The sequence below is a fragment of the Mesoplodon bidens genome, assembly GCF_964165515.1.
Source record: "Mesoplodon bidens genome assembly, chromosome: 10".
Lineage (NCBI taxonomy): Eukaryota > Metazoa > Chordata > Mammalia > Artiodactyla > Ziphiidae > Mesoplodon > Mesoplodon bidens.
In genome coordinates this window covers 44,518,192-44,545,264 of record NC_138172.1, presented here as the reverse complement: position 1 = coordinate 44,545,264, position 27,073 = coordinate 44,518,192, and the positions used below count along the sequence as shown (strand labels likewise).

Sequence of the window (27,073 nt, the reverse complement as noted above, 5' to 3'; positions counted from 1 at the left end):
ATTTCATTTATTTTATTTTTGGCTGAGTTGGGTCTTCATCGCTGCATGCGGGCTTTCTCTAGTTGTGGCGAGCAGGGGCTACTCTTCGTTGAGGTGCGCAGGCTTCTCATTGCGGTGGCCTCTCTTGTTGCAGAGCATGGGCTCTAGGGGGCACGGGCTTCAGTAGTTGCGGTGCGTGGGCTCAGTAGTTGTGGCGCACGGGCTCAGTTGCTCCACAGCATGTGGGATCTTCCCGGACCAGGGATTGAACCCGTGTCCCCTGCATTGGCAGGCGGATTCTTAACCACTGTGCCACCAGGGATGCCCGAAATGATTTTTTTTTAATGTGCTATTTGTACATTTAGTTTAGTTCCAGAATTAAACCCACTGGTCTGTATGTTTCCCCATGGTCATTTTCTTTCCCTTCCTTGGTGGAGTCCCTGTTGTTTGATGTAGTCACCTGAGCAAGGCCACTCCAGGACCCGTGATGGTGAGAGAGGAGGGGAATGCTGGAGCCACTGACTTTGACCATACCTGCCTGGGCAGGTGTAGGGCAGGCAGGACTTCCTGTCCTGGCAGAGGAGGTGATCATGGTTGTCGATCTCTTTTGCTTTCGCATACTGGCTGTTCCTCAGAAAATTATTTCCTGATACTCACTGGACACATTTCCCCACTTGTTGGCAGTAACCAGGGCTCTGCCAGGGCACGTGCTCAGCTCTGTAGTAGCCCAATGACACAGGAAACCACCTTCCACGTTCACTTGGAAGGGAGGTGGCACAAGGCAACCACGGTGATCTTGATAAATGTAAGGTCCTCCTTGTTATGTCTCTGCTGAAACCTTTCCACGTGCTTCCTATCTCACACAGAATAGAAGCCAAAGTTCTCTGCATGGCCCACACCGCTGGCTTGCTCTGGCCCCTCCCCCTCTCACTTCTCCAAGCGCTCTCCCCTTGGCCATGTTGCCCCAGCTACCCTAGCTCTTTAAGCTGTTCCTTGAACTTGTCAAGGTCATTTCCACCTTAAGGCCTTGCATGTTTTTTTCTGCCTGGAAAGCCCTTCCTTTAGATCTTTGCCTCACTTTTCCCTTTGTGTCTTTCGGGTTTCAGTGGAAAACAGAGTTGGTCAGAAAAGTCTGGACCACCATGACTCATACTCCTTTCAACTCCATCCGTGAGCATCGTGCTGAATCTCCTTAGCACTGATCACTAAGGACCTCTTCCCCTGTATGTGTTTACATACTTATCAGCTGTCGCCCCCAACAGTGGGTAAATTCCACAAGAGCAGGGACCTTTTCTCTTTGGTCCCTACTGTATTACAGCTCTTAGAATAGTTGAACAATTATTTGTAACAAGGATTGAACAAGGATTCAAACTCTAGAACTTGTGCCACTACCTCTCATGGGAAGTCGGCATCTTTTCCTTATTGTCTCCTGTACGTATTGCTGGCCCTGCAAACCTGGGGGAGCCATGCATTCTTTGGTGGAGAGAACATTAAGGACCTTCCTCTCTTGCCACATCCCTTGCCCCAAAAGAACAAGTGCACATATGTCTCAACACATTTATTAAAAAATGATCTCTTCCCAACCAGGGGTGAGAGGTGGGTGGTAATTATGAGATCAATTGTGAGTTAAATTAAGTATATTCTAGGGCATACTTCTGGACTATTTCATTGCATCCTTTATCAATATCTCACAAATTTAATTACTCTGCCTTTAAAACATGATGTGCTATCTTAATAGATAGGTCCTCTTCATTTCTTTTATTTTTTCTAAGCATTTCTAAGTTATTCTTGACTTTATTTTATCAGGTGATTTTTTGAATCCTTTTGAAAAGTTAAAAAAACTTCTGGTTCAGATTTTGATTTAAATTACAGTAAATGTCTACCCTCATTTTGGAAGAATTCTTCTTTACACTGTTTTTCCTACCAGCAAAACTGGTAGGTTTCTGAGAGATCTGCAGTCTTCTTGTTAAGCTTTAATTTCACATTTTTTTGTTCCTATTATGGTTGGAATTAATTTCCATTTTATCTTCCCACTCCTCCAGTCTGGTTTGAGATTCATCTATAAATTTTAGTTATGAAATGAGGAGTTCTAATGTAAATCCCAGAACCTATTGAGCTGTATTGTGTAATTGTGCCGAATGATATGGATTCATGAATAGACCTGCTACTACTAGACCTTTTCTTTGAATAGAATGAATTTTTATTTTGCATTTATTTGCATTCAAAGTTGCTGTATTCTTTTCTTTTTCTTTTATTGAAGTTGATTTACGATGTTATGCTAGTTTCAGGTGTACAGCAACACGATTCAGTTATATGTACCTATCTATATATTCTTTTCAGATTCTTTTCCCTTATAGGTTATTATAAGATGTTGAATATAGTTCCCTATGCTATACCATAGGTCTTTTATCTATTTTATATATAGTAGTGTGCATAGTTGCTGTATTCTTTTACAGGCTCTTTTTTTTTTTTTTTTTTTTTTTTTTTCTTTTTGTGGTATGCGGGCCTCTCACTGTTGTGGCCTCTCCCGTTGCGGAGCACAGGCTCCGGACGCGCAGGCCCAGCGGCCACGGCTCACGGGCCCAGCCGCTCCGCGGCATATGGGATCCTCCCAGACCGGGGCACGAACCCGTATCCCCTGCATCGGCAGGCGGACTCTCAACCACTGCGCCACCAGGGAGGCCCCTACAGGCTCTTTTTATCTCAAGTAAATGTTTGTGATTTCTGACCTTACCCTGGGGATCCTTTATATTTCTCCACACGTTTTTCTCCCATTCTATGCAATAGCTATTTCAAACCCTCTCCACAATCCTGACACTCAAATTTCACTATCCCCTCACTTTCAGAAGGCAAACTTGCCTTCTAGTTCAGAAAGCTAGAGATGTAACCAAGCAGGACCTTATGGGGCCTTCCCAGGACAGACCACCCCCTGACCCCATGTCCTCTGCCTGCCTCTTGTTTGTAGAAAGACTTTAGCCTCCTAGGCCATCCCCGAGTTCCAAAGAATAAATTTAATAAATTCAGAAGTGAGAAAATGCCGAAACAAAGGAAAACAGTCAAGCAAGACAAAATAGTAATAGTTTAGCCATTAAACAAAGTCAAATACCTTTAGCTCCTCTCAAGGGCTATAAGATAACATTCTGAGCCATATCCTTTGAGCTGTTTTGCAAATACTGAAACCCCTGCAGGTGGAAAACATTAACTGCATGCTGACCACTAGCATGTAGGCAGGCCCCAGACAGGTTGGAACCAGAAGGTTGATGATGTTGACTCCCCATTACCTCACTACCAACCAATCAGAAGAATGCACACAAGCTGATCATGTGCCCTGCAACCCTCTCACTCACCCTATCTTTAAAAACCTTTCCGTGAAAGCCATCAGGGGTTCTGACCTCTTGAGCATTAGCCATCCCCAATCTTGCTTGGTGCCCTGCAACAAACACTACATTTTCTTTCACCACAACCCAGTGTCAGTAGATTGGCTTTACTGTGCCCAGGCGAGCAGACCCAAGTTTGGCTGGGTAACAGAGGAGCGGAGGGGGGGAAGCATAGAACATAAAACAAACTCTCTTCATCTTCCTAAACATCATATTTACCCACTTACTTGTACCTGGACTATTCTGTCTTTGCCATTCCAATGCCAATGCCCCATCTGTTTTCTGGACCTCATCCCCTCCATTTCCCAAGAGTCCATTATTGTTGGACACTTAGGTTGTTTCAAAGTTTTCCTAGTATAAAAATATAACACTTGATGAACTGCATTGTGATATACCCTTGGCTGCTTGTCCAATTATTCCTTAGGATAAATGATTGAAAGCATATTTGCTGGATCAAAGGGTATGCACACTTTGATTGCTTAGAGTTACCAAGTCACCAGTGTGCTAATATGTGCTACTTTGTGGGTATTAGACTGCCTATTTCCCTGAACTCTTACCAACATTGATTATCGTTCTTTTTAACCATCCAATTTGTTAGGCAAAGTGGCATTTCATTATTTCAATTTGCATTTTTATTGCTTCTCTGAACAAACGATAAACTTTGCCCTGTTCATGGCTGCCTTCCCAGTGCCTCAATGTGCTTTTGTTGAATGGAAAAAATGACTGTGCACACCATATGCCAAGTTCTGGGCTAAGTGTTGTATTGAATACAGCTGAGATACAATTAAAGTTGAATATTTTTTCATATGCTTATTGGTCATTTACATTCTTCTTCTTCTTTTTTTTTTTTTTTTTTTTTTTGCAGTACGTGGGCCTCTCACTGTTGTGGCCTCTCCCGTTGCGGAGCACAGGCTCCAGACGCGCAGGCTCAGCGGCCATGGCTCACAGGCCTAGCTGCTCCGCAGCATGTGGGATCTTCCTGAACCGGGGCACGAACCCGTGTCCCCTGCATCGGCAGGCGGACTCTCAGCCACTGCGCCACCAGGAAAGCCCCATTCTTCTTTTTCTGTTTTTGTTTTTGGTGAATTGTCTGCTTATGTAGACTGCCTTTTTATCTATTAGCATTATGAGTATATTAATTCTCGAGGGCTCAGTTCATCTTTTGCCTAGAGAAGAAGATGTTCTGTTGAAGCCCTCGTGATCCAGGAGAGAACCCAGAACTCTCTTCCCAGCCATGCAGGCCCCTCCCCCAAACACACAGGACACAAGTGTGGGAATGAGTGATGCCAGTGACAATAGGAGTGAAATGAAACCTCACCTGTTCAAGCGCTGTGGATAAGAGCTGTAGCTCTAAGTGGACAGCTAAAGCTTCTCTTTTTTCCTAACGCAGCAGTTAAATAGAAAGTTAGAAGAGGCAACAGGCATAAGGCCTACTGAGATCAGTGTAGCTTGTAAGATATAAGTGGGGACTGAACCTTTAGCGCCAGCTGAAGATGGAGACATGCTTCTCAAATAAGATACTACCTGGGGTGAAAGACACTGAATCCTCATGTGGATTGTGAGTCATTTTACAAGGGTGAGACACACGTGGACAATACTTGATTTTATGTTAACACTGTGATATCGACAAAAAGTTTTTCACAAGCACATTAAACTGCAGAAACCCACAGCTCTGGGTTTTCTCAGACAACAATCAATCTGTCTGCTTATCCATTGACCAGTACTGTGTTTCTATATGACTTGATGCTAGTAAATGGGGAGCAGCTGTGAGAAGATGCACAAATCTGTCTCTTATTTGAGGAGAAAGACATTTATTACTTTAGGGAAGTCTCAGTACTTTGAGGAGAATTATTCCATGAAACTATGAATATGGGAGTTATCTGCTGGTCTGTGACTCCCTTTTGAAACTAAAACACAATGATTCAGCTACTTGTGATAATTAATAAACAAAGACACTTTGCTTTCAGGACATTGTGTGTACAAATTTGACTATAATGCAAGAATTCACTAATATGAGCCTTCAACAAACACTCATGTTCCAAAAGCTTGACACATAGGACATCTTTTGTCATATAAATAGTGTCATAAATGATACTAATATCAGGAAACAAAAACCTATTTCATGCCTTACATGTCTAGAACCATGGGATTTTGGAGTGAGCAGGGACCTTGGGGATCACTGCTTTAAGCTTGGGGAGATAGGGTTTTGTGGGAGATTCAGCCCCTGCATGTAGTCTCCAAAGTCAGGCCAGGGGTTCTTGACCTTTCTTTGCGTCCTTCTCTCAGGAATGCAGCACCTGCATATCCAGGGGTAGATGGTTCTAGGAACCACTTCAGCCAGGCCTTTCTTCCATAACCATTGGCACAGCCACCTGCCCAGTGGCAGAGAGGAAGCAAGTGCTTATTCCCGGGCTTGAAGGATCCCAAGATTTGGAAGGTTGACCATGAGGTTCAATGGAACCAAGATGACTTCAATTAAAAACATGGCCTTGGGCTTCCCTGGTGGCACAGTGGTTGAGAGTCCGCCTGCTGATGCAGGGGAGGCGGGTTCGTGCCCTGGTCTGGGAAGATCCCACATGCCGTGGAGCGGCTGGGCCCATGAGCCATGGCCGCTGAGCCTGCATGTCCGGAGCCTGTGCTCCGCAGCGGGAGAGGCCACAACAGTGAGAGGCCCGCGTACCGCAAAAAAAATAAATAAAAACATGGCCTCTAGGAATCTAGGTTTCTGGGCTGGCCCCAAGTTTTACAAGCTGGTTCTTCAGGTAGTTAAAATTCAGATGGCAGTGACCATCCGTGAATCATCATTGGCCCCCAACACCCAGCCAAAGTGAATCAACTGTAGGGACAAGTCTGCCTACAGCAAAGGGCTGACTCCCATCAAGAAACAGCGTGTTTCTAAAATGGTTCTTCTGCTGCTGGACAAGACTGTGAAGCCCTGATACCTACATGGGTTGTCATACCAAGGACACTGAACTGCCACTGATGTCCCTGTGTCTATGGGAATATGCACATTCCTCTGCTTTGGCTCCCAGAGAGAAGAACCTGTGATAGAGGCAGGAGGGATGGTGAAGTCTGGATAAAACTCTCTCTGTGTAAGGGATCCTCGTGGTCAGGCAGAGGCCATTAACAGCCAGTTAGGCATTTGGATTTCTCCACTGCTTAGTCACAAATACTGCAGTGAGTGTTTGTGAACTGGGGGCTCTGCGTGTTTCCTGTTTGGTTACTGTCTTAGTCTGGTTTCCCCAGAAGCAGACCCTGAGACAGGGATTCGAGTGCATGGAGTTTATTTGGGAAGTGATCCCAGGAACCGGTGGAGGAGGGGGTGGGGCAAGGCAGGGAAGAGAAGGCAGCCTGATCCAGCTGGTCCTCACTGTGGGTGCCCAGAGCCAAATCTGCTGGGGAACTCGGGGCATCAGTGGGTAGCACACACTCCGTGGGTCACCACCCCAGTGGAGGCAAAGGAGTGGAGTATTTACACTCTTCACATCAGTCACTGGTTAGGGCTGCTCCTGGGGAGGAGAGTGTTACTCTCTCACTCCCAGCCTGCCTGCTGCACAGGAAGAGGAGCTCCTGCTGCGTTGGGAGTCACCAGACAGATGGACCTTGGGCCAGTGTGCAGTAGCACGGTAAAGAGATAAGGCAAGCACGAACAGCTTCTGGAACAGTTTCTTTAGCCCAGATCCACTCCCCAGTCATGGTGTGTGTGTGTACATGTGTGAGTGCTGGACAAACTAGTTGTGGTCGGATTACAAGGGAAGTCATAGTTACTCTGATCCCGAAGATGGGAACCTGGGAGGTTCTGACGTGATATGTTCCCCATTACATTCTTCAGAGCATGATGAAGCACCGAACGTGGCTACAGACCTCTGGCTTGACACTGCATGTGTGGACGGGACATAGGCACTAAGCTGTTCCCTCAGTGCTAACACAGGGACATTATTTCACGACAGTGAAATTTCTTTTCCTTGAGGTTGTTAAAATTTGCTGGGCTCTGGCTGTGTGCTACCTCTATGCTGCATAATCTAGTCCTCCCAACTCTATAAGGGGGTATGATTATCCCCATTTTACAGACAAGGCCAACATGTGTTTGTCCAGTCAACAATGAAGACCTAGACTGGTTTTTAGGGATCGATATAAAAACAAGCCAGACTTGGGCTTGTCGACATGCTGGGAGCAAGTTCAGGGGCCGCAGGGCAGCTCCAGCTGCTGAGTAGAGAAAGGATTGGAGGGGCCAAGGAGGGCAGCAAGGGGGCGGGGTGTAGGAAGCAGGCAAGAAATGGCCTTGGCTTAGAACCAAAGTCCAAAGTTTGCAAACTGCATGGATGTGTTTCACAGTCAGTCTAATCCTGAAGCCTATCTCTGTACCCTTCTGCTTCTAAATAATCTTCCATAGATGAATGTATATTTCTGTTTTCCCTTAATCAGAGTAGCCGATGCCTGATGGAGAGAGAGATATTGATTACCTCTTTTTGTTTGCTATCTGGGTTTTTACATACTCAAGTGATATCTGGTTGACTATTTAATCCATTGATTCATGGTCGGCGGTGGGAAGGACTTAAACTTTGAGAAACTGACACATTTGGGAGTTTGAATAAAAGCAACTCCCCTAATTTCCTGCTCAGCGAGGGCACAGGGCAGGATGGGGGCAGGATGGAAGGCTTGGCCAAACACCCAGGATTTTCCGCCTTTCCCTGTTCACATTCTGCCCAGAAGAGCACAGTATAGACGGATGGTGAGGCCTGTAGGCTGATGAGGGGCGGGTGTGCGTGGCTCATCCCAGCCTGGCATGCCGCTGGTACAGCATGAACTTTTGGTGCCTTGGGACCACCAGGCAGCAAAGCCAGTAGGATGTGGAGCCACTGTAAGAAATAATGTGATATTCTTCAGTTACCATCTGGCTCTCAGCTCTAGCAGACAAATGTGACTGTAATGGGCCATCGGTTCAAGTAACAGAGAGGATCAGAGCCCATAACCATTGAAGAGGCAATGGGTCAGAGCCCATAACCCGGGGAAGGGCTGCCTGTGAAGGCCAAGATCTGCTCTCCACCCACAGACATACTGGAGGAAAGAGACGTGCGCCATCCCCAGGCAAAGGACCCGGCAGGTTTATGAGTGAGGATTCAATGGTTATGGAGGCCGGGTTGGGAATGAATGCAAGGCAGAGTCTGAGGTGTTGGAAGGTTCAGGGCCTCAGCCATGGAGGACGGTCCCCACTTCCCTTGGGGCCTGCTCTGGACCACTTGTGGTCATTCCTGGGTTGGCCAGGCTCCTGCACAGTACCCCAGTTTGGCTGTTGAGCAGATGAAGGGGGCTCATTCTCCGTGCACGTGGGTTACCAGCAGCCTGTTAGCTTAGAGAGCCTACTCTCAGAATAGGGAAAAAATTGATCCTAAGTACAAAGAAGTTTAGATGTTACCAGATAAGATCTTATCTGAGTTCCAGAAGAGGCAGCTTGTTGTAAAGGAAAGAGCCTGTGATTTGATGCCAAGCAGGTTTGTGATGCAGCCTCAGCTCTGAAACTTACTAGGAGTGGGCCTTGGGTAAGTACCTCTGTGACTAGACTCAGTTTCCTCATCTGCAACATGGGTCTGTGTCTACCTCAAAGGTTTTATATTAAATGAACTAACGAACATGTGCAAAGCACCAGGCATGTAGGAGACACTGAACAAATGCTAGCTTCTTCCCCTTCCACTGGAGTCAGCAGGGCTATCCTGACCAGGGGGCCAAGTCTAGTGTGAACGTACTTGGTGGAGCTGTAGTGGTAACCCAGGCACGTGCTGGAGGACGGTGGGCAGAAAGGCTGGGATCCCTTTCTGCCAGAGGCAGGGTCTATTTTCTGTGCTTTTCACACAATGTCCCTTGGAACTCGGTGGCCAGCGTGGGGGAAGGAAGGGAGGACGGTGGGACTGAAGATCAGGTGGTTGGAGCTTTGGGGACCCTCAGAGCAGCAGTGCTTTTATCTGTTTAAAGCACTGGGATTCCATATAAGGTTTGTTTGAGAAAGCCTTCTGGCTAAGTCAAACAAGCCAAAATCTGGAAACTGCAGAGATAAATGATCCAGAAGGCCACTTTCAACACAAAGACTTTATACTATGAAATGAAGCGTCATCATTGGCTAAAAGAGGATTGGCTAGATGTTCTCAATACACAGGAAACATTCCTTCGGGAGAGGGTGGGGCGGGAAATAACACAGCTCTTTACCAATGAGAGAGACCATGGGTACTACGTTATAGACTTGAAATGTAAGGGCTGTCTTGATGAAGAATAGGAGATGAGAGGTCTTGGGAGACTTGCAAGGCCACGCGGTGCTATTTTCCTGATTGATTAACTCAGCGTTAATCAAGCAGAGTTTTCTTGGGCTCTCCCAAGTGCATAGGGATGGGCATTTTAGAGAGTGCTCTTTGGGGTCCCTGCACATCTCTGCACAAATGCAGAACCTCCCCCCACACCCCAGCTGCAGAAACCAAGCCGTCTGCAGGTGGTTTCACAGAGCTTACCTTCTTCAGCTCTTCCTGGACACTCTGGCTGTTGTCTTCAGAGGACAGACTTTCCTTCTGGTTCTCAGACTCTGTCTTGGGCTCGGACTCCTGATCCTCCCCAGAGGAAGTTTCCTTCTCACTCATTTTCATTGCCAACTCGTACAGCCTGTTTGTCCGTATCTCTTCTGCAGCGTCTGTGCCCGCCTGTGGGTGCCGAGCCTCATTGCAGATGTCAGTCTTTGATAAATCACCGGACACCTAAATGAAAGCCAGAATCATGAGCTGAAGACTCTTCTGCTACAGTCATGTTGCTTGTTGTTCCCAGTAATCCCTGAGTAAAGGACAATCCAGGAAAATGAAGCTCTTACCTGATCTGCTTTCCCTATGGATGGACTTTTTATTTTTACTTCTTCAAACACATGCATCTTAACACTTTGTTAAAAATTTAGGCAGGTGAGCACCTGTACTCAGAAAAGTGACTTCATTGTTTTTCATTTGCAAAATACTTACCAAGTGCCCACTAGGGTCAACACTGTGCTGGTGCTGAGGATGCAAAGCTGAGCAGACCCCCGCCTGCCCCCTAGTGGAGGAGACACTAAAACCCTGACAAGTGCACAGAAGCAGTGGGTGGGGAGGGAGGCTCTGACAGCCCTCTAAGGGGCACCGGATGGCAGGGCTGGGACTCAGGGAAAGCTTGCTTGTGGAGGTGGTGTTTGAGTGGAGATTCAAAGTGTAGCAGTTACCCAGCTAAAAGGGAGAGAGGAAAGAATGGTATTCTAGGCAAATCGCAGATTTTGAGATGGTGCAAGGTCCTTGCGCATACATAAGGAATACTATGTGCCCTTCCCTTGATAATTACACAATTACATCTCCGGCTCCTACTATCTCCGAAGCTCCCTCTATGAGTAGAGCCCTGACCAGGCCTGGGGAAGTCCAGGAAGACATGACATTCCAACTCTCACTCTATTTTTCACCTTATATTAGACAGATATGTATGGAATCTTAGCAAGATAACCCTCAAAGTACCATTAGGATCCACTGGACCCAATATTAGTTTGTGGGTTTTTTGAATTTTATTTTATTTTATTTTTTATACAGTAGGTTCTTTTTTTTTTTTTTTTACATCTTTACTGGAGGATAATTGGTATACAACGGTGTGTTAGTTCCTGCTTTATAACAAAGTGAATCAGCTATACATATACACATGTTCCCATATCTCCTCTCTCTTGCATCTCCTCCCACTCTCCCTATCCCACCCCTCTAGGTGGTCACAAAGCACTGAGCTGATCTCCCTGTGCTTAAAGCAGTTTCTTATTAGTTATCTATTTTATACATATTAGTGTATATATGTCAATCCCAAACTCCCAATTCATCCCACCCCCCACCCCCCGCTTTCCCCGCTTGGTGTCCATACATTTTTTCTCTACATCTGTGTCTCTATTTCTGCCCTGCAAACCGGTTGACCTGTACCATTTTTCTAGATTCCACATATATGTGTTAATATACGATATTTGTTTTTCTCTTTCTGACTTACTTCACTCTGTATGACAGTCTCTGGGTCCATCCACGTCTCTACAAATGACCCAATTTCATTCCTTTTTACGGCTGAGTAATATCCCATTGTATATATGTACCACATCTTCTTTATCCATTCATCTGTCAGTGGGCATTTAGGTTGCTTCCGTGTCCTGGCTATTGGAAAGAGAGCTGCAATGAACATTGGGGTGCATGTGTCTTTTTGAATTATGGTTTTCTCAGGGTATATGCCCAGTAGTGGGATTGCTGGATCATATGGTAATTCTATTTTTAGTTTTTTAAGGATCCTCCATACTGTTCTCCATAGTGGCTGTACCAATTTACATCCCCACAAACAGTGCAAGAGGGTTCCCTTTTCTCCATACCCTCTCCAGCATTTGTTGTTTGTAGATTTTCTGATGATGGCCATTCTAACCAGTGTGAGGTGATACCTCATTGTAGTTTTGATTTGCATTTCTCTAATAATTAGTGATGTTGAGCAGCTTTTCATGTGCTTCTTGGCCATCTGTATGTCTTCTTTGGAGAAATGTCTATTTAGGTCTTCTGCCCATTTTTTGAATGGGCTGCTTGTTGTTTTAATATTGAGCTGCATGAGCTGTTTATATATTTTGGAGATTAATCTTTTGTCCGTTGATTCGTTTGCAAATATTTTCTCCCACTCTAAGGGTTGTCTTGTTTATAGTTTACTTTGCTGTGCAAAAGCTTTGAAGTTTCATTAGGTCCCATTATTTTTTTATTTTTTATTTTTTCCATTAATCCAGGAGGTGGGTTTTTATTTCCATTAATCCAGGAGGTGGGTCAAAAAAGATCTTGCTGTGATTTATGTCAAAGAGTGTTCTTCCTATGTTTTCCTCTAAGAGTTTTATAGTGTCCAGTTACATTTAGGTCTTTAATCCATTTTGAGTTTATTTTTGAGTATGGTGTTAGGGAGTGTTCTAATTTCATTCTTTACATGTAGCTGTCCAGTTTTCCCAGAACCACTTATTGAAGAGACTGTCTTTTCTCCATTATATATCCTCACCTCCTTTGTCATAGATTAGTTGACCATAGGTGCATGGGTTTATCTCTGGGCTTTCTATCTTGTTCCATTGATCTATATTTCTGTTTTTGTGCCAGTACCATATTGTCTTGATTACTGTAGCTTTGTAGTATAGTCTGAAATCAGGGAGTCTGATTCCTCCAGCTCCGTTTTTTTCCCTCAAGATTGTTTTGGCTATTTGGGGTCTTTTGTGTCTCCATACAAATTAAATTTTTTTTGTTCTATTCTGTAAAAAATGCCATTGGTAATTTGATAGGGATTGCATTGAATCTTTAGATTGCTTTGGGTAATATAGTCATTTTCACAATATTGATTCTTCCAATCCAAGAACATGGTATATGTCTCCATCTGTTTGTTTCATCTTTGATTTCTTTCATCAGTGTCTTATAGTTTTCTGAGTAGAGGTCTTTTGCCTCCTTAGGTAGGTTTATTCCTAGGTATTTTATTCTTTTTGATGTGATGGTAAATGGGATTGTTTCCTTAATTTCTCTTTCTGATCTTTCATTGTTAGTGTATAGGGATGCAAGAGATTTCTGTGCATTCATTTTGTATCCTGCAACCTTACCAAATTCATTGATTAGTTCTAATAATTTTCTGGTGGCATCTTTAGGATTCTCTATGTATAGTATCATGTCATCTGCAAACAGTGACACTTTTACTCCTTTTCCAATTTGTATTCTTTTTATTTCTATTTTATTTCTATTTATTCTTTTTATTTTATTCTTTTTTGATTGCCATGGCTGGGACGTCCAAAACTATGTTGAATAATAGTGGAAAGAGTGGACATTGTTGTCTTGTTCCTGAAATGCTTTTAGTTTTTCACCATTGAGAATGATGTTTGCTGTGGGTTTGTCATATATTGCCTTTATTATGTCGAGGTAGGTTCCCTCTATGCCCACTTTCTGGACAGTTTTTCTCATAAATGGGTGTTGAATTTTGTCAAAAGCTTTTTCTGTATCTATTGAGATGATCATATGATTTTTATTCTTTAATTTGTTAATTGATTTGCATATATTGAAGAATCGTTGCATCCTTGGGATAAATCCCACTTGATCATGGTGTATGATTCTTTTAATGTGTTGGATTCTTTTTGCTAGTATTTTGTTGAGGATTTTTGCATCTATATTCATCAGTGATATTAGTGTGTAATTTTCTTTTCTTTGTAGTATATTTGTCCGGTTTTGGTATCAGGGTGATGGTGGCCTCGTAGAATGAGTTTGGGAGTTTTCCTTCCTCTGCAATTTTTTGGAAGAGTTTGAGAAGGATGGGTGTTAGCTCTTCTCTAAATGTTTGATAGAATTCACCTGTGAAGCCATCTGGTCCTGGACTTTTGTTTGTTGGAAGATTTTAAATCAGTTTCAACTTCATTTCTTGTGATTGGTCCGTTCATATTTTCTGTTTCTTCTGGTTCAGTCTTGGAAGGTTATACCTTTCTAAGAATTTGTCCATTTCTTCCAGGTTGTCCATTTTATTGGCATAGAGTTGCTTGTAGTAGTCTCTTATGATGCTTTGTATTTCTGAGGTGTCCTTTGTAACTTCTCCTTTTTCATTTCTAATTTTATTGATTTGAGTCCTCTCCTTCTTTTACTTGATGAGTCTGGCTACAGGTTTATCAATTTTGTTTATCTTCTAAAGAACTAGCTTTTAGTTTTATTGATCTTTGCTATTGTTTTCTTTGTTTCTATTTCATGTATTTCTGCTCTGATCTTTATGATTTCTTTCCTTCTACTAACTTTGGGTTTTGTTTGTTCTTCTTTCTCTAGTTCCTTTAGGTGTAAGGTTAGATTGTTTATTTGAGACTTTACTTGTTTCTTGAGGTAGGATTGTATTGCTATAAACTTCCCTCTTAGAACTGCTTTTGCTGCATCCCATAGGTTTAGGATCGTTGTGTTTCGTTGTCATTTGTCTCTAGGTATTTTTTGATTTCATCTTTGATTTCTTCAGTGATCTCTTGGTTATTTAGTAATGTATTGTTTAGCCTCCATGTGTTTGTGTTTTTACATTTTTTCCCTGTAATTGATTTCTAATCTCTTAGTGTTGTGGTCAGAAAAGATGCTTTATATGATTTCAATTTTCTTAAATTTACCAAGGCTTGATTTGTGACCCAAGATGTGATCTATCCTGGAGAATGTGTTCACTTGAGAAAAAAGTGTAATCTGCTGTTTTTGGATGGAATGTCCTATTAATATAAATTAAATCTATCTGGTCTATTGTGTCATTTAAAGCTTGTGTTCCTTATTAATTTTCTGTCTGGATGATCTGTCCATTGGTGCAAGTGAGGTGTTAAAGTCCCCCACTATTATTGTGTTACTGTCAATTTCTTCTTTTATAGCTGTTAGCATTTGCCTTATGTATTGAGGTGCTCCTATGTTGGGTGCATATATATTTATAATTGTTATATCTTCTTCTTGGATTGATCTCTTGATCATTATGTAGTGTCCTTCCTTGTCTCCTGTAACATTCTTTATTTTAAAGTCTATTTTATCTGATATGAGTATTGCTACTCCAGCTTTCTTTTGATTTCCATTTGCATGGAATATCTTTTTCCATCCCTTCACTTTCGGTATGTATGTGTCCCTAGGTCTGACGTGGGTCTCTTGTAGACAGCATATATATAGGTCTTGTTTTTGTATCCATTCAGTGAGCCTGTGTCTTTTGGTTGGAGCATTTAATCCATTCACATTTAAGGTAATTATCGATATGTATGTTCCTATTACCATTTTCTTAATTGTTGTGGATTTGTTTTTGTAGGTCCTTTTCTTCTCTTGTTTTTCCCACTTAGAAAAGTTCCTTTAGCATTTGTTGTAGAGCTGGTTTGGTGGTGCTGAATTCTCTTAGCTTTTGTTTGTCTGTAATGGTTTTGATTTCTCCATCAAATCTGAATGAGATTCTTGCCAGGTGGAGTAAGCTTGGTTGTAGGTTCTTACCTTTCATCACTTTAAATACATCATGCCACTCCCTTCTGGCTTGTAGAGTGTCTGCTGAGAAATCAGCTATTAACCTTATGGGAGTTCCCTTGTATGTTATTTTTCGTTTTTCCCTTGTTGCTTTCAGTAATTTTTCTTTGTCTTTAATTTTTGTTAATTCGATTACTATGTGTCTTTGCATGTTTCTCTTTGGGTTTATCCTGCTTGGGTCTCTCTTCACTTCCTGGACTTGGGTGGCTATTTCCTTTCTCATGTTAGGGAAGTTTTCAACTATAATCACTTCAAATATTTTCTCTGGTCCCTTCTCTCTCTCTTCTCCTTCTGGGACCCGTATAATGTGAATGTTGGTGCATTTAATGTTGTCCCAGAGGTCTCTTAGGCTGCCTTCATTTCTTTTCATTCTTTTTTCTTTATTCTGTTCCATGGCAATGAATTCCACCATTCTGTCTTCCAGGTCACTTGTCTGTTCTTCTGCCTCAGTTATTCTGCTATTGACTCCTTCTAGTGTAGTTTTCATTTCAGTTATTGTTCATCTCTGTTTGTTTGTTCTTTAATTCTTCTAGGTCTTTGTTAAACATTTCTTGCATGTTTTCCATGTTTGCCTCCATTGTTTTTCTGAGGTCTTGGATCATCTTCACTATCATTATTCTGAATTTTTTTTCTGGAAGGTTGCCTATCTCCACTTCATTTAGTTGTTTTTCTGGGGTTTTTATCTTGTTCCTTCATCTGTTGTATAGTCCTCTGCCTTTTCATTTTGTCTATCTTTCTGTGAATGTTGTTTTTGTTCCACAGGCTGCAGGATTGTAGTTCTTGCTTCTGTTGTCTGCCCTCTGGTGGATGAGGCTATCTAAGAGGCTTGTGCAAGCTTCCTGATGGGAGGGACTGGTGGTGGGTAGACCTGGGTGTTGCTCTGGTGGGCAGAGCTTAGAAAACTTTAATCTGCTTGTCTGCTGATGGGTGGGGCTGACTTCCCTCCCTGTTGGTTGTTTGGCCTGAGGCAACCCAGCCCTGGAGCCTGCAGGCTCTTTGGTGGGGATAATGGCAGAGTCCAGGAGGGCTCAAGCCAAGGAGTACTTCCCAGAACTTCCACTGCCAGTGTCCCTGTCCCCGAGGTGAGCCACAGCCTCCCCCCAGCTCTGCAGGAGACCCTCCAACACTAGCAGGTAGGTCTGGTTCATTCTCCCCTGGGGTCACTACTCCTTCCCCCTGGGTTCTGATGCACACACAACTTTGTGTGTGCCCTTCAAGAGTGGAGTCTCTGTTTCCCCCAGTCCTTTCGAAGTCCTGCAATCAAATCCTGCTAGCATTCAAAGTCTGATTCTCTGGGAATTCCTCCTCCTGCTTTCAGACCCCCAGTTGGGAAGCCTGACGTGGGGCTCAGAACCTTCACTCCAGTGGGAGGACTTCTGTGGTATAATTGTTCTCCAGTTTGTGAGTCACACACGCAGCAGTTATGGGATTTGATTTTATTGTGATTGTGCCCCTCCTACCATCTCTCTGCATCTTCTCCTTTGTCTTTGGATGTGGGGTATCTTTTTTGGTGAGTTCCAGTGTCTTCCTGTAGATAATTGTTCAGCAGTTAGTTGTGATTCTGATGCTCTCGCAAGAGGGAGTGAGAGCACGTCCTTCTACTCCACCATCCTGAACCAATCTCCCCAGTATTAGTTTTTGAGTTTCCTCTTTAAGTTGTTCTATCTATTTATAATGCTTGATATTTCATGGCTTTTATTCTTTCTTGAAGGACTCCCAACGAACAAAGAGAAAATGTACTAATTTTGTAAATAAAACTCATTCTATTTTGCAATTACTATCTGGGTTCATTGGATGCTTTTATAAATCTAAGATACATGGAGGGATTTCTATGATCTCATTTTCCTTATCTTTTGAAATATTTTTTTTTTTTTTTTTTTTTTTTGCGGTATGCGGGCCTCTCACTGTTGTGGCCTCTCCCGTTGCGGAGCACAGGCTCCGGATGCGCAGGCCCAGCGGCCATGGCTCACGGGCCCAGCCGCTCCGCAGCATATGGGATCCTCCCAGACCGGGGCACGAACCCGTATCCCCTGCATCGGCAGGCGGACTCTCAACCACTGCGCCACCAGGGAGGCCCTGAAATATTTTGCTGTTTCATCATCCTGGGAATTATCTTTCATCATTACTCATCAAATATTTCCAATTATGCTAAAAAGAGACTAGAATAATAAAACAGAAGAATGGAATTACCTAGAAGGATGATTCAACATCAGAATAAATCATCACCATTTTGAGTCTGCTTTTAGCTCATTGTATATGGTTGAGAATTCAAAATTTTTCATAATGGCAAAGGAATAAAACAGACAGAGAACATTTCACAATTAGATGACTCGGAAGATGAAGTTAAAGAGAAGAGCAGCTCCCCAGACTCTAACGATGATGATGGAATTGATTGTATAAGTAAAATCCCAGACTAAGAATCTTCAGATGATAGTGTCCTAGGTGAATTTTCTCAACCCAAGAATCGATGAGTAAACAACGTATTTATCAGGATAAGAGAAAAGATGGTATTTCCATTCAGTTAGTCATTCAACAAGAAGGGCTTCATCACACATATTTTGCAACAAGAACCTAGACCATCCTGTTCTGCTAAAAAGATGTGTGGCAGATTCTTTATGATGTTTGTGCACCAAATTTGTTGATACAGTTTGTAATTGGACAAATGCTAAAGGGAGCTGTCTATATAAAAGTGATTAGAAGAAGACAGATGACAGAAATGAAAAAAAATCACTGGATTGATAAAAGAAAGAGTTCCTTGGAAATGATAATTTTTTTTTCTGGCCCTGAGTAAGAATCATGATGAGGGCCTTGTGAGAGGTGAGTAATGCCCCCATTATGCCTGAGAAGGAGGAGTCCCTTGGTCTGAGGACTTGGGGCAGCTCCATGGGAAGAATGGTCTCTGAGCAGGTTCTTGAGAGGTGAGGAGCATTTTAATATGTAGACATGGGGACAAACATTCTTGATGAGGAAGCAGCAGGATCACTAAGACCCAGGGTGTATGAAACTGCTCAGTATAGTTAGAGGAATAAGGCTCAGAAGTGGAGAGAGTGGGGAACTTGCGGGCATGGAGAAAACAGGCCTGGGTCAGACTGCAGAGGGTTAAGCATCCACCTAAGGAACTGAGCTTTATCTGTCAAATGTCTCCCAGGCTCCTGGGTGGCCCCAAGGGCATCCAGAAGCTGGCTCATGGAAGATCTTTGGTGTGGCTCGAAAGTGAGCACCCAGGGGCTCCCTACAGTGGAAATGAGCTAGCTGCCCTGGGGCTGGACAGCCGTGTGGGAAGTGGATGAAAGTGAGAGCCGAGCTGGGGCCTGAGGGAGAGATCCTGGGTTCTGACTGAGCACACAGGAGAGGTAGCCTTAGACACTGGTGGGGGATGCTGGGCGGGGAGCAGGAGGGGGATGACTTAATGAACAGGGGCCCCATCACTGAGAGACCTGCAGGGACCCAGAGGACACTGCTCAGCTCTAAGAGGACGCCAGAAGCCCCCCTCCCCACCCCCAAGACAGCGAAGGTAGGGAAAGTGGAGGGGTTGGACGACTGGTTATTTACTTTAAAAAATACAGTTTTAAACAGATAGTTGATTAAATTGCAAGAGGCTAAATGTTCCTTGGGTTGCCTGGCTTACATTCCCGGCTCTTCAGAATGCGGTGGCTGATGAGGAAATTTAAGGCAGTTATGGAAGATCAAAATGTTGCCTTTTCTTTGCACACTTCCTTTTAGTGTGTGGAACATGGATATTCTGGCTAAATAAAGATGTAAAATTTTAAACACCTGATGACGGAATACTCATTAAGATAAGCTAGTACATTTTCTTAAGCAAGAGACTTATAATCTATTCTCGGTGGTCTGCAAGTTCTTTATACTAATTTTTAAATTTTGGTTTTCATTTCACTGATAACCTAAAAAAAAAAAAAACACACATTCTGGATTACCAGGGCAACCACCTTACAGCTGAGTGCTGCCATGGATCGCCATTCCTTTGTTTGCATTTATGCTTCTGGTGGTGCTAAAGATTTCTTACCTTGACAGTATTTAAATTTGAATGCAGCTGTTCTCAAACTAGATATCCTCTGAAAAATTCTTGTGTAATCTGTGAATTTTCAAGATTGAGAAACAAAGAGGTGGAAATAAAGGGAGGCAATGGGTATGTGAGAACTGGACAGTTCTCGCAGCTGAGCACAGCCATGTGGGTGAGCACTGCCCTCGGTGAGGCACACAGAACCTCCTTCAAGGGTCTCACTCATTCCCTCTGTATCCACAAAGACACTGAGGATGAGTAGGCTGTCCAAGGTCAGGTGGCTAGTGCATGGCTGAGCTGAAGATGGCCTGACCCTGAAGGCCAAGCTCTTTGCATTATTCTAAGATGAGGCTAGAAGCTCCAAAGTAAACCATGCTCCTTGGAAGGAGAACAGTTAGCAGAGCCACAGTCTCAGAGGACTGTCCTTACCTTCAGTCGCCCTAGTGGTCTGTCTTTATAGACCTTGAAATCCTGCCTGCTTTAATTCAAAGCAGTTTTTCTCCTACTCAGCCTTATCATCATCCTCATCAAAATTCTCCGCACATTTGAAGGGAGCAATGTCAATGTCTAAACAACTGCAGTCCTAGCAACACTTTTTCCTAGAGCCTGGCTTTCAACTGCCAGGTCATTTGAGGGGGAGGTGGGAGGCTCTGGGTTTTCTCCATCTTTTTAAAAAGAGCCCTGCTGAAGAATTGCTCTCAGATGTTACATGTCAGCCTTCATTGAATATATCCTGGTGTCCTGGTGGCTCTCCCCAGCCCCTGTGGTGAAAGATACTGAACCTGACCTAAAAAATCAGAATTTCTGAAGCTTGCTTTTAGATATCATTTTAGTCAACTTCAGAGAAAAGCCCCAACAGGTTAACTAACCCTGGAGGCACTGTACGTGACAAATGTACATAGTTTTACTTGCAAATCCCTTGGCATATTTATCCCGAATCCAAGAAGAGCAGAATGAGACTTGGTGCTGGCTGACTCCACTGTTGACCTGTTTCTTCCGAGGACTCGAAAAAGTTCTGTCTCTGGTGCCTTAAGATAGAGGTGTGTCCTCTCGCAGTGTATTGCTGTTAACCTAAAACTAGATTTATTTACATGCTGTACTCTGGTGAATAAGGCATTTAAAAAAAATAACTGGTGTGATAAGAACAGTCATACATATCAAAATATACATCAAATCCTTGGTCAACTTAACAGGGTGGAAATGGGAAGATGGAACCTGGAATTTTATCAAATTTAATATTATAATATTATAATCTTCCTGCCTCAAGAAGAACTCTACCTGGAAGGGTCTGAGTTGGGTCAGTGGAGCTGCACAGAAGGCAGATATGGGGTCTTGGGGATGAATTTGATGAAGGAGGTTATGAGAACTTAGCACCTGGGTGTCACCTGGAAGCCTTAATTTTAGCTTTTATAATTACAGGTCAGTTGTCCTGGTGTGAATTCCAAGCTGTTCTCTGAGTCCTTCATATTAAAAAATTGATTTCAAAATAAACAAAACCTTAATCAAATCTGGGTCACATCTCCCTCTCCCAGAACCCAAATCCCTCTGACGGATTGGCTCTGCCCCTAGTCTGTTTTCCCTTTATAATCTCCTATCTGGCAGAATTAACTATGCCATTTGTTGAAACAGCAGCCATTTATTCCCTAGAATTATGGCAATCATATAAAATATCTGGAAAATCATTAACCTGGACTTCTCAGGTCAATATTTACATGAGGAACAGGCATTTAAGACACAGTTATTTTCATACTGACCACAGTTGGCCTATTACTTTGTGGAAAAATCCTTTAGGAAGGGAGCAGCATTAACAGTGGATTTCATCTTTGTCTTTTTCTTTGACTCTGGATTGGCATTGGGTGTAGACTAAGTTACATGATCCTTGGATTTTGATGATGATTCAGAACCTGGACCATAATGCAGGCGTGAGAGTCAGAATCTCAGAAGGGGCAGGAAGAGTCTCCTGAACAATCACATGATGACCTTCAGGGTAGAGGCTGGGGTAGTGGGGCTGAGGGGTGTTCCAGATTCCCTTCTTTTCATTGTAAATGACTTGCTATCTGTTGTGAGTGGACTGGGTTCAAGTCCCTGCCATATAGAGAGCTCAACATTTGCCTCATGGAATGAACATGGTTTTACTGCCAGAAGTAAGTAAAAGCTTTAACTGTCAGGTAGCCCCTCTATTTGATATCTGCCCAAAGTAGGGCTATAAGTTAACTATAGCAAAACAAAAGTCAGTATTTTTGGTGGATGATCCTTAATATCCAACAGAGTCCTGTTTAAAAGTGTAAAGCTCTGAGCGCTTGTGTTTATGCACATTTCTCCCCCGACTGGGGAGAAGACTTAATAATTCATCAGGTTCTCAAAAGGGCCTATGACACAAGAATGTTTAAGAAACACTGTTATACAGCAAATGTCTCATTGTTTTCTAGACCTGTTCTCTGCAACCGGCTTGTCTTAGAGGGCGCACCCAGCAATTCTCACCAATAAGGGGAATCACTTGACAGATACTTGACTCAAGATTTTTCTGCTGTCGAGGGGGTATTTGGTCATACTTGCTCTAAACTGTTTGAAGGTTATGATCTGTACTTGCTTAGGCTGCTGTGGAGGTGGGAGTGAGAGGAATGGGGGGACGGGAGCCTTGTCTCAGAGAGGCTCTTTAAGTTTTCATTTAAAGGAAGTTTCCACACCTAAAAAGATATGAAAATCAATGGTGAAGAATTGGGGATGGGGAGGTGGGGACTGTCACCCTTTGGTCTGTGTACTGGAGGAAATTCAAACACCATTTGAGAAGATTTAAGGGCTTACTTGGGAGCGTTCTCTTGACACAGCTCCGAGGTGGGTGGACCCGTCAGGTCCCTCAGTGTTCATGGGCCTGGGGGTGTTGCCATACTACCCCCAACATGCATGGTCTTGCAGGCACTTGTCAGGTGCATCCCTTTGAAATCAGAGCTGCACAGCACTCATGAGCCAGGGCCTGGGGAAGCAGCCATCCACTCCTCTACAGATCCTACAACTTAATCCTGGAGCAACCCAGACCAGCAGAGGTCAGAGTATTTTGGCCCCTCGTAGACCTGACCCGACTGAGTTGTCCCCAGAGTGATGTATTGGTCCACACTGAGAGACACTGTGAGAAGCAGCCTCCAAAGTGTGTGTTCGTTTGAAGCAGTTTATTGTGGAGGGTGCTGTATTCTGCATTCTCTCCACAAGGACCCATGAGATAAATTTCTCTTGGATCTCAGGTCAAGGAGCAGCATCTTTTTTATTTTATTTTATTTTTATTTTTAAATTTTTAAATTTTATTTTATTTTTTTTATATAGCAGGTTCTTATTAGTCATCAATTTTATACACCTCATTGTATACATGTCAATCCCAATCGCCCAATTCATCACACCACCCCCCCACTGCCACCCCCCCACACACACACAGCTTTCCTCCCTTGGTATCCATACGTTTGTTCTCTACATCTGTGTCTCAACTTCTGCCCTGCAAACCGGCTCATCTGTACCATTTTTCTAGGATCCACATATATGCGTTAATATACGATATTTGTTTTTCTCTTTCTGACTTCCTTCACTATGTATGACAGTCTCCAGATACATCCACGTCTCTACAAATGACCCAATTTTGTTCCTTTTTATGGCTGAGTAATATCCCATTGTATATATGTACCACATCTTCTTGATCCATTCGTCTGTCAGTGGGCATTTAGGTTGCTTCCATGACCTGGCTATTGTAAATAGTGCTGCAATGAACATTGGGGTGCATGTGTCTTTTTGAATTATGTTTTTCTCTGGGTATATGCCCAGTAGTGGGATTGCTGGATCATATGGTAATTCTATTTTTAGTTTTTTAAGGAACCTCCATACTGTTCTCCATAGTGGCTGTATCCATTTACATTCCCACCAACAGTACAACAGGGTTCACTTTTCTCCACACCCTCTCCAGCATTTGTTGTTTGTAGATTTTCTGATGATGGCCATTCTAACCAGTGTGAGGTGATACTCATTGTAGTTTTGATTTGCGTTTCTCTAATAATTAGTGATGTTGAGCAGCTTTTCATGTGCTTCTTGGCCATCTGTATGTCTTCTTTGGAGAAATGTCTATTTAGGTCTTCTGCCCATTTTTGGATTGGGTTGTTTGTTTTTTTAATACTGAGCTGCATGAGCTGTTTGTATATTTTGGAGATTAATCCTTTGTCCATTGATTCGTTTGCAAATATTTTCTCCCATTCTGAGGGTTGTCTTGTCGTCTTGTTTATGGTTTCCTTTGCTGTGCAAAAGCTTTGAAGTTTCATTAGGTCCCATTTGTTTATTTTTGTTTTTATTTCCATTACTCTAGGAGGTAGATCAAAAAGATCTTGCTGTGATTTATGTCAAAGAGTGTTCTTCCTATGTTTTCCTCTAAGAGTTTTATAATGTCTGGTCTTACATTTAGGTCTTTAATCCATTTTGAGTTTATTTTTGTGTATGGTGTTAGGTAGTGTTCTAATTTCATTCTTTTACATGTATGTGTCCAGTTTTCCCAGAACCACTTATTGAAGAGACTGTCTTTGCCTCCTTTGTCATAGATTAGTTGACCATAGGTGTGTGGGTTTATCTCTGGGCTTTCTATCCTGTTTCATTGATCTATGTTTCTGTTTATTTGCCAGTACCATATTGTCTTGATTACTGTAGCTTTATAATATAGTCTGAAATTAGGGAGTCTGATTCCTCCAGCTCCGTTTTTTTCCCCTCAAGACTGCTTTGGCTATTCGGAGTCTTCTGTGTTTCCATACAAATTTTAAGATTTTTTGTTCTAGTTCTGTAAAAAATGCCATTGATAATTTGATAGGGATTGCACTGAATCTGTAGATTGCTTTGGGTAGTATGGTCATTTTCACAATATTGATTCTTCCAATCCAAGAACATGGTATATCTCTCCATCTGTTCGTATTATCTTTAATTTCTTTCATCAGTGTCTTATAGTTTTCTGCATACAGGTCTTTTGTCTCCATAGGTAGGTTTATTCCTAGGTATTTTATTCTTTTTGTTGCAATGGTAAATGGGAGTGTTTCCTTAATTTCTCTTTCAGATTTTTCATCATTAGTATACAGGAATGCAAGAGACTTCTGTGCATTAATTTTGTATTCTGCAACTTTACCAAATTCATTGATTAGCTCTAGTAGTTTTCTGGTGGCATCTTTAGGATTCTCTATGTATAGTATCATGTCATCTGCGAACAGTGGCAGTTTTACTTCTTCTTTTACAATTTGTATTCCTTTTATTTCTTTTTCTTCTCTGCTTGCCATGGCTAGGACTTCCAAAACTATGTTGAATAGTAGTGGTGAGAGTGGACATCCCTTTCTTGTTCCTGATCTTAAAGGAAATGCTTTCAGTTTTTCACCATTGAGAATGATGTTTTCTGTGGGTTTGTCGTATATGGCCTTCATTATGTTGAGGTAGTTTCCCTCTGTGCCTACATTCTGGAGAGTTTTTATCATAAATGGGTGTTGAATTTTGTCAAAAGCTTTTTCTGCATCTATTGAGATGATCATATGGTTTTTATTCTTCAGTTTGTTAATATGGTGTATCACATTGATTGATTTGCATATATTGAAGAATCCTTGCATCCCTGGGATAAATCCCACTTGATCATGGTGTATGATCCTTTTAATGTGTTGTTGGATTCTGTAGTATTTTGTTGAGGATTTTTGCATCCATATTCATCAGTGATATTGGTCTGTAATTTTCTTTTTTTATAGTATCTTTGTCTGGTTTGTGTATCAGGGTGATGGTGGCCTCATAGAATGAGTTTGGGAGTTTTCCTTCCTCTGCAATTTTTTGGAAGAGTTTGAGAAGGATGGGTGTTAGCTCTTCTGTAAATGTTTGATAGAATTCACCTGTGAAGCCATCTGGTCCTGGACTTTTATTTGTTGGAAGATTTTTTTTTCCGTTTTAAATTTATTTGTTTATTTTTGGCTGTTTTGGGTCTTCATTTCTATGCGAGGGCTTTCTCTAGTTGTGGCAAGCGGGGGCCACTCTTCATCACGATGCATGGGCCTCTCACTATCGTGGCCTCTCTTGTTGCGGAGTACAGGCTCCAGACACGCAGGCTCAGTAGTTTTGACTCATGGGCCTAGTTGCGCGGCATGTGGGATCTTCCCAGACCAGGGCTAGAGCCCGTGTCCCCTGCATTGGCAGGCAGATTCTCAACCACTGTGCCACCAGGGAAGCCCTGGAAGATTTTAAATCACAGTTTCAATTTCATTACTTGTGATTGGTCTGTTCATATTTGCTCTTTCTTCCTGGTTCAGTCTTGGAAGGTTATACATTTCTAAGAATTTGTCCGTATCTTCCCGGTTGTCTATTTTATTGGCATAGAGTTGCTTGTGGTAGTCTCTTACGATGCTTTGTATTTCTGCGGTGTCCTTTGTAACTTCTCCTTTTTCATTTCTAATTTTATGGATTTGAGTCCTCTCCCTCTTTTTCTTGATGAGTCTGGCTAATGGTTTATCAATTTTGTTTATCTTCTCAAAGAACCAGCTTTTAGTTTTATTGATCTTTGCTATTGTTTTCTTTGTTTCTATTTCATTTATTTCTGCTCTGATCTTTATGATTTCTTTCCTTCTACTAACTTTGGGTTTTGTTTGTTCTTCTTTCTCTAGTTCCTTTTGGTGTAAGGTTAGATTGTTTATTTGAGATTTTTCTTGTTTCTTGTGTAGGCTTGTATTGCTATAAACTTCCCTCTTAGAAGTGCTTTTGCTGCATCCCATACGTTTTGGATCATCGTGTTTTCACTGTAATTTGTCTCTAGGTATTTTTTGATTTCCTCTTTGAGTTCTTCAGTGATCTCTTGGTTATTTAATAACATATTGTTTAGCCTCCATGTGTTTGTGTTTTTTATGTTTCTTTCCCTGTAATTGATTTCTAATTTCATAGTTTTGTGGTCCGAAAAGATGCTTGATATGATTTCAATTTTCTTAAACTTACTGAGGCTTGATTTGTGACCCAAGGTGTGATCTATCCTGGAGAATGTCCTGTGCGCACTTGAGAAGAAAGTGTAATCTGCTGTTTTTGGATGGAACGTCCTATAAATATCAGTTAAATCTGTCTGCTCTATTGTGTCATTTAGAGCTTCTGTTTATTTATTTTCATTTTGGATGATCTGTCCATTGGTGTAAGTGAGGTGTTAAAGTCCGCCACTATTATTGTGTTACTGTCAATTTCCTCTTTTATAGCTGTTAGCATTTGCCTTATGTATTGAGGTGCTCCTATGTTGGGTGCATATATATTTATAATTGTTATATCTTCTTCTTGGATTGATCTCTTGATCATTATGTAGAGTCCTTCCTTGTCTCATGTAACATTCTTTATTTTGAAGTCTATTTTATCTGATATGAGTATTGCTACTCCAGCTTTCTTTTGATTTCCACTTGCATGGAATATCTTTTTCCATCCCCTCACTTTCAGTCTGAATGTGTCCCTAGGTCTGAAGTGGGTCTCTTGTAGACAGCATATATATGGGTCTTGTTTTTGTATCCATTCAGCAAGCCTGTGTCTTTTGGTTGGAGTAGTTAATCCATTCATGTTTAAGGTAATTATCGATATGTATGTTCCTATGACTATTTTCTTAATTGTTTTGGGTTTGTTTTTGTAGGTCTGTTTCTTCTCTTGTGTTTCTCACTTAGAGAAGTTCCTTTAGCATT

The 27,073-nt window shown here is 42.3% G+C and overlaps 2 protein-coding genes across 2 annotated transcripts in view; one reads left to right on the top strand and one right to left on the bottom strand.

Moving 5' to 3' along the window:
• Window positions 1-27,073, top strand: part of LOC308623932 (uncharacterized protein) — a 438,061-nt gene that overhangs the window by 144,235 nt on the left and 266,753 nt on the right. The window lies entirely within an intron of this gene.
• MYRIP (myosin VIIA and Rab interacting protein) overlaps window positions 1-27,073 on the bottom strand; it is a 182,543-nt gene that overhangs the window by 27,959 nt on the left and 127,511 nt on the right. Inside the window, exon 10 of the mRNA XM_081246728.1 lies at window positions 9,854-10,093. Within this exon, the coding sequence (XP_081102854.1) occupies window positions 9,854-10,093 (240 nt within the window). The remainder of the gene's footprint in view (window positions 1-9,853; window positions 10,094-27,073) is intronic.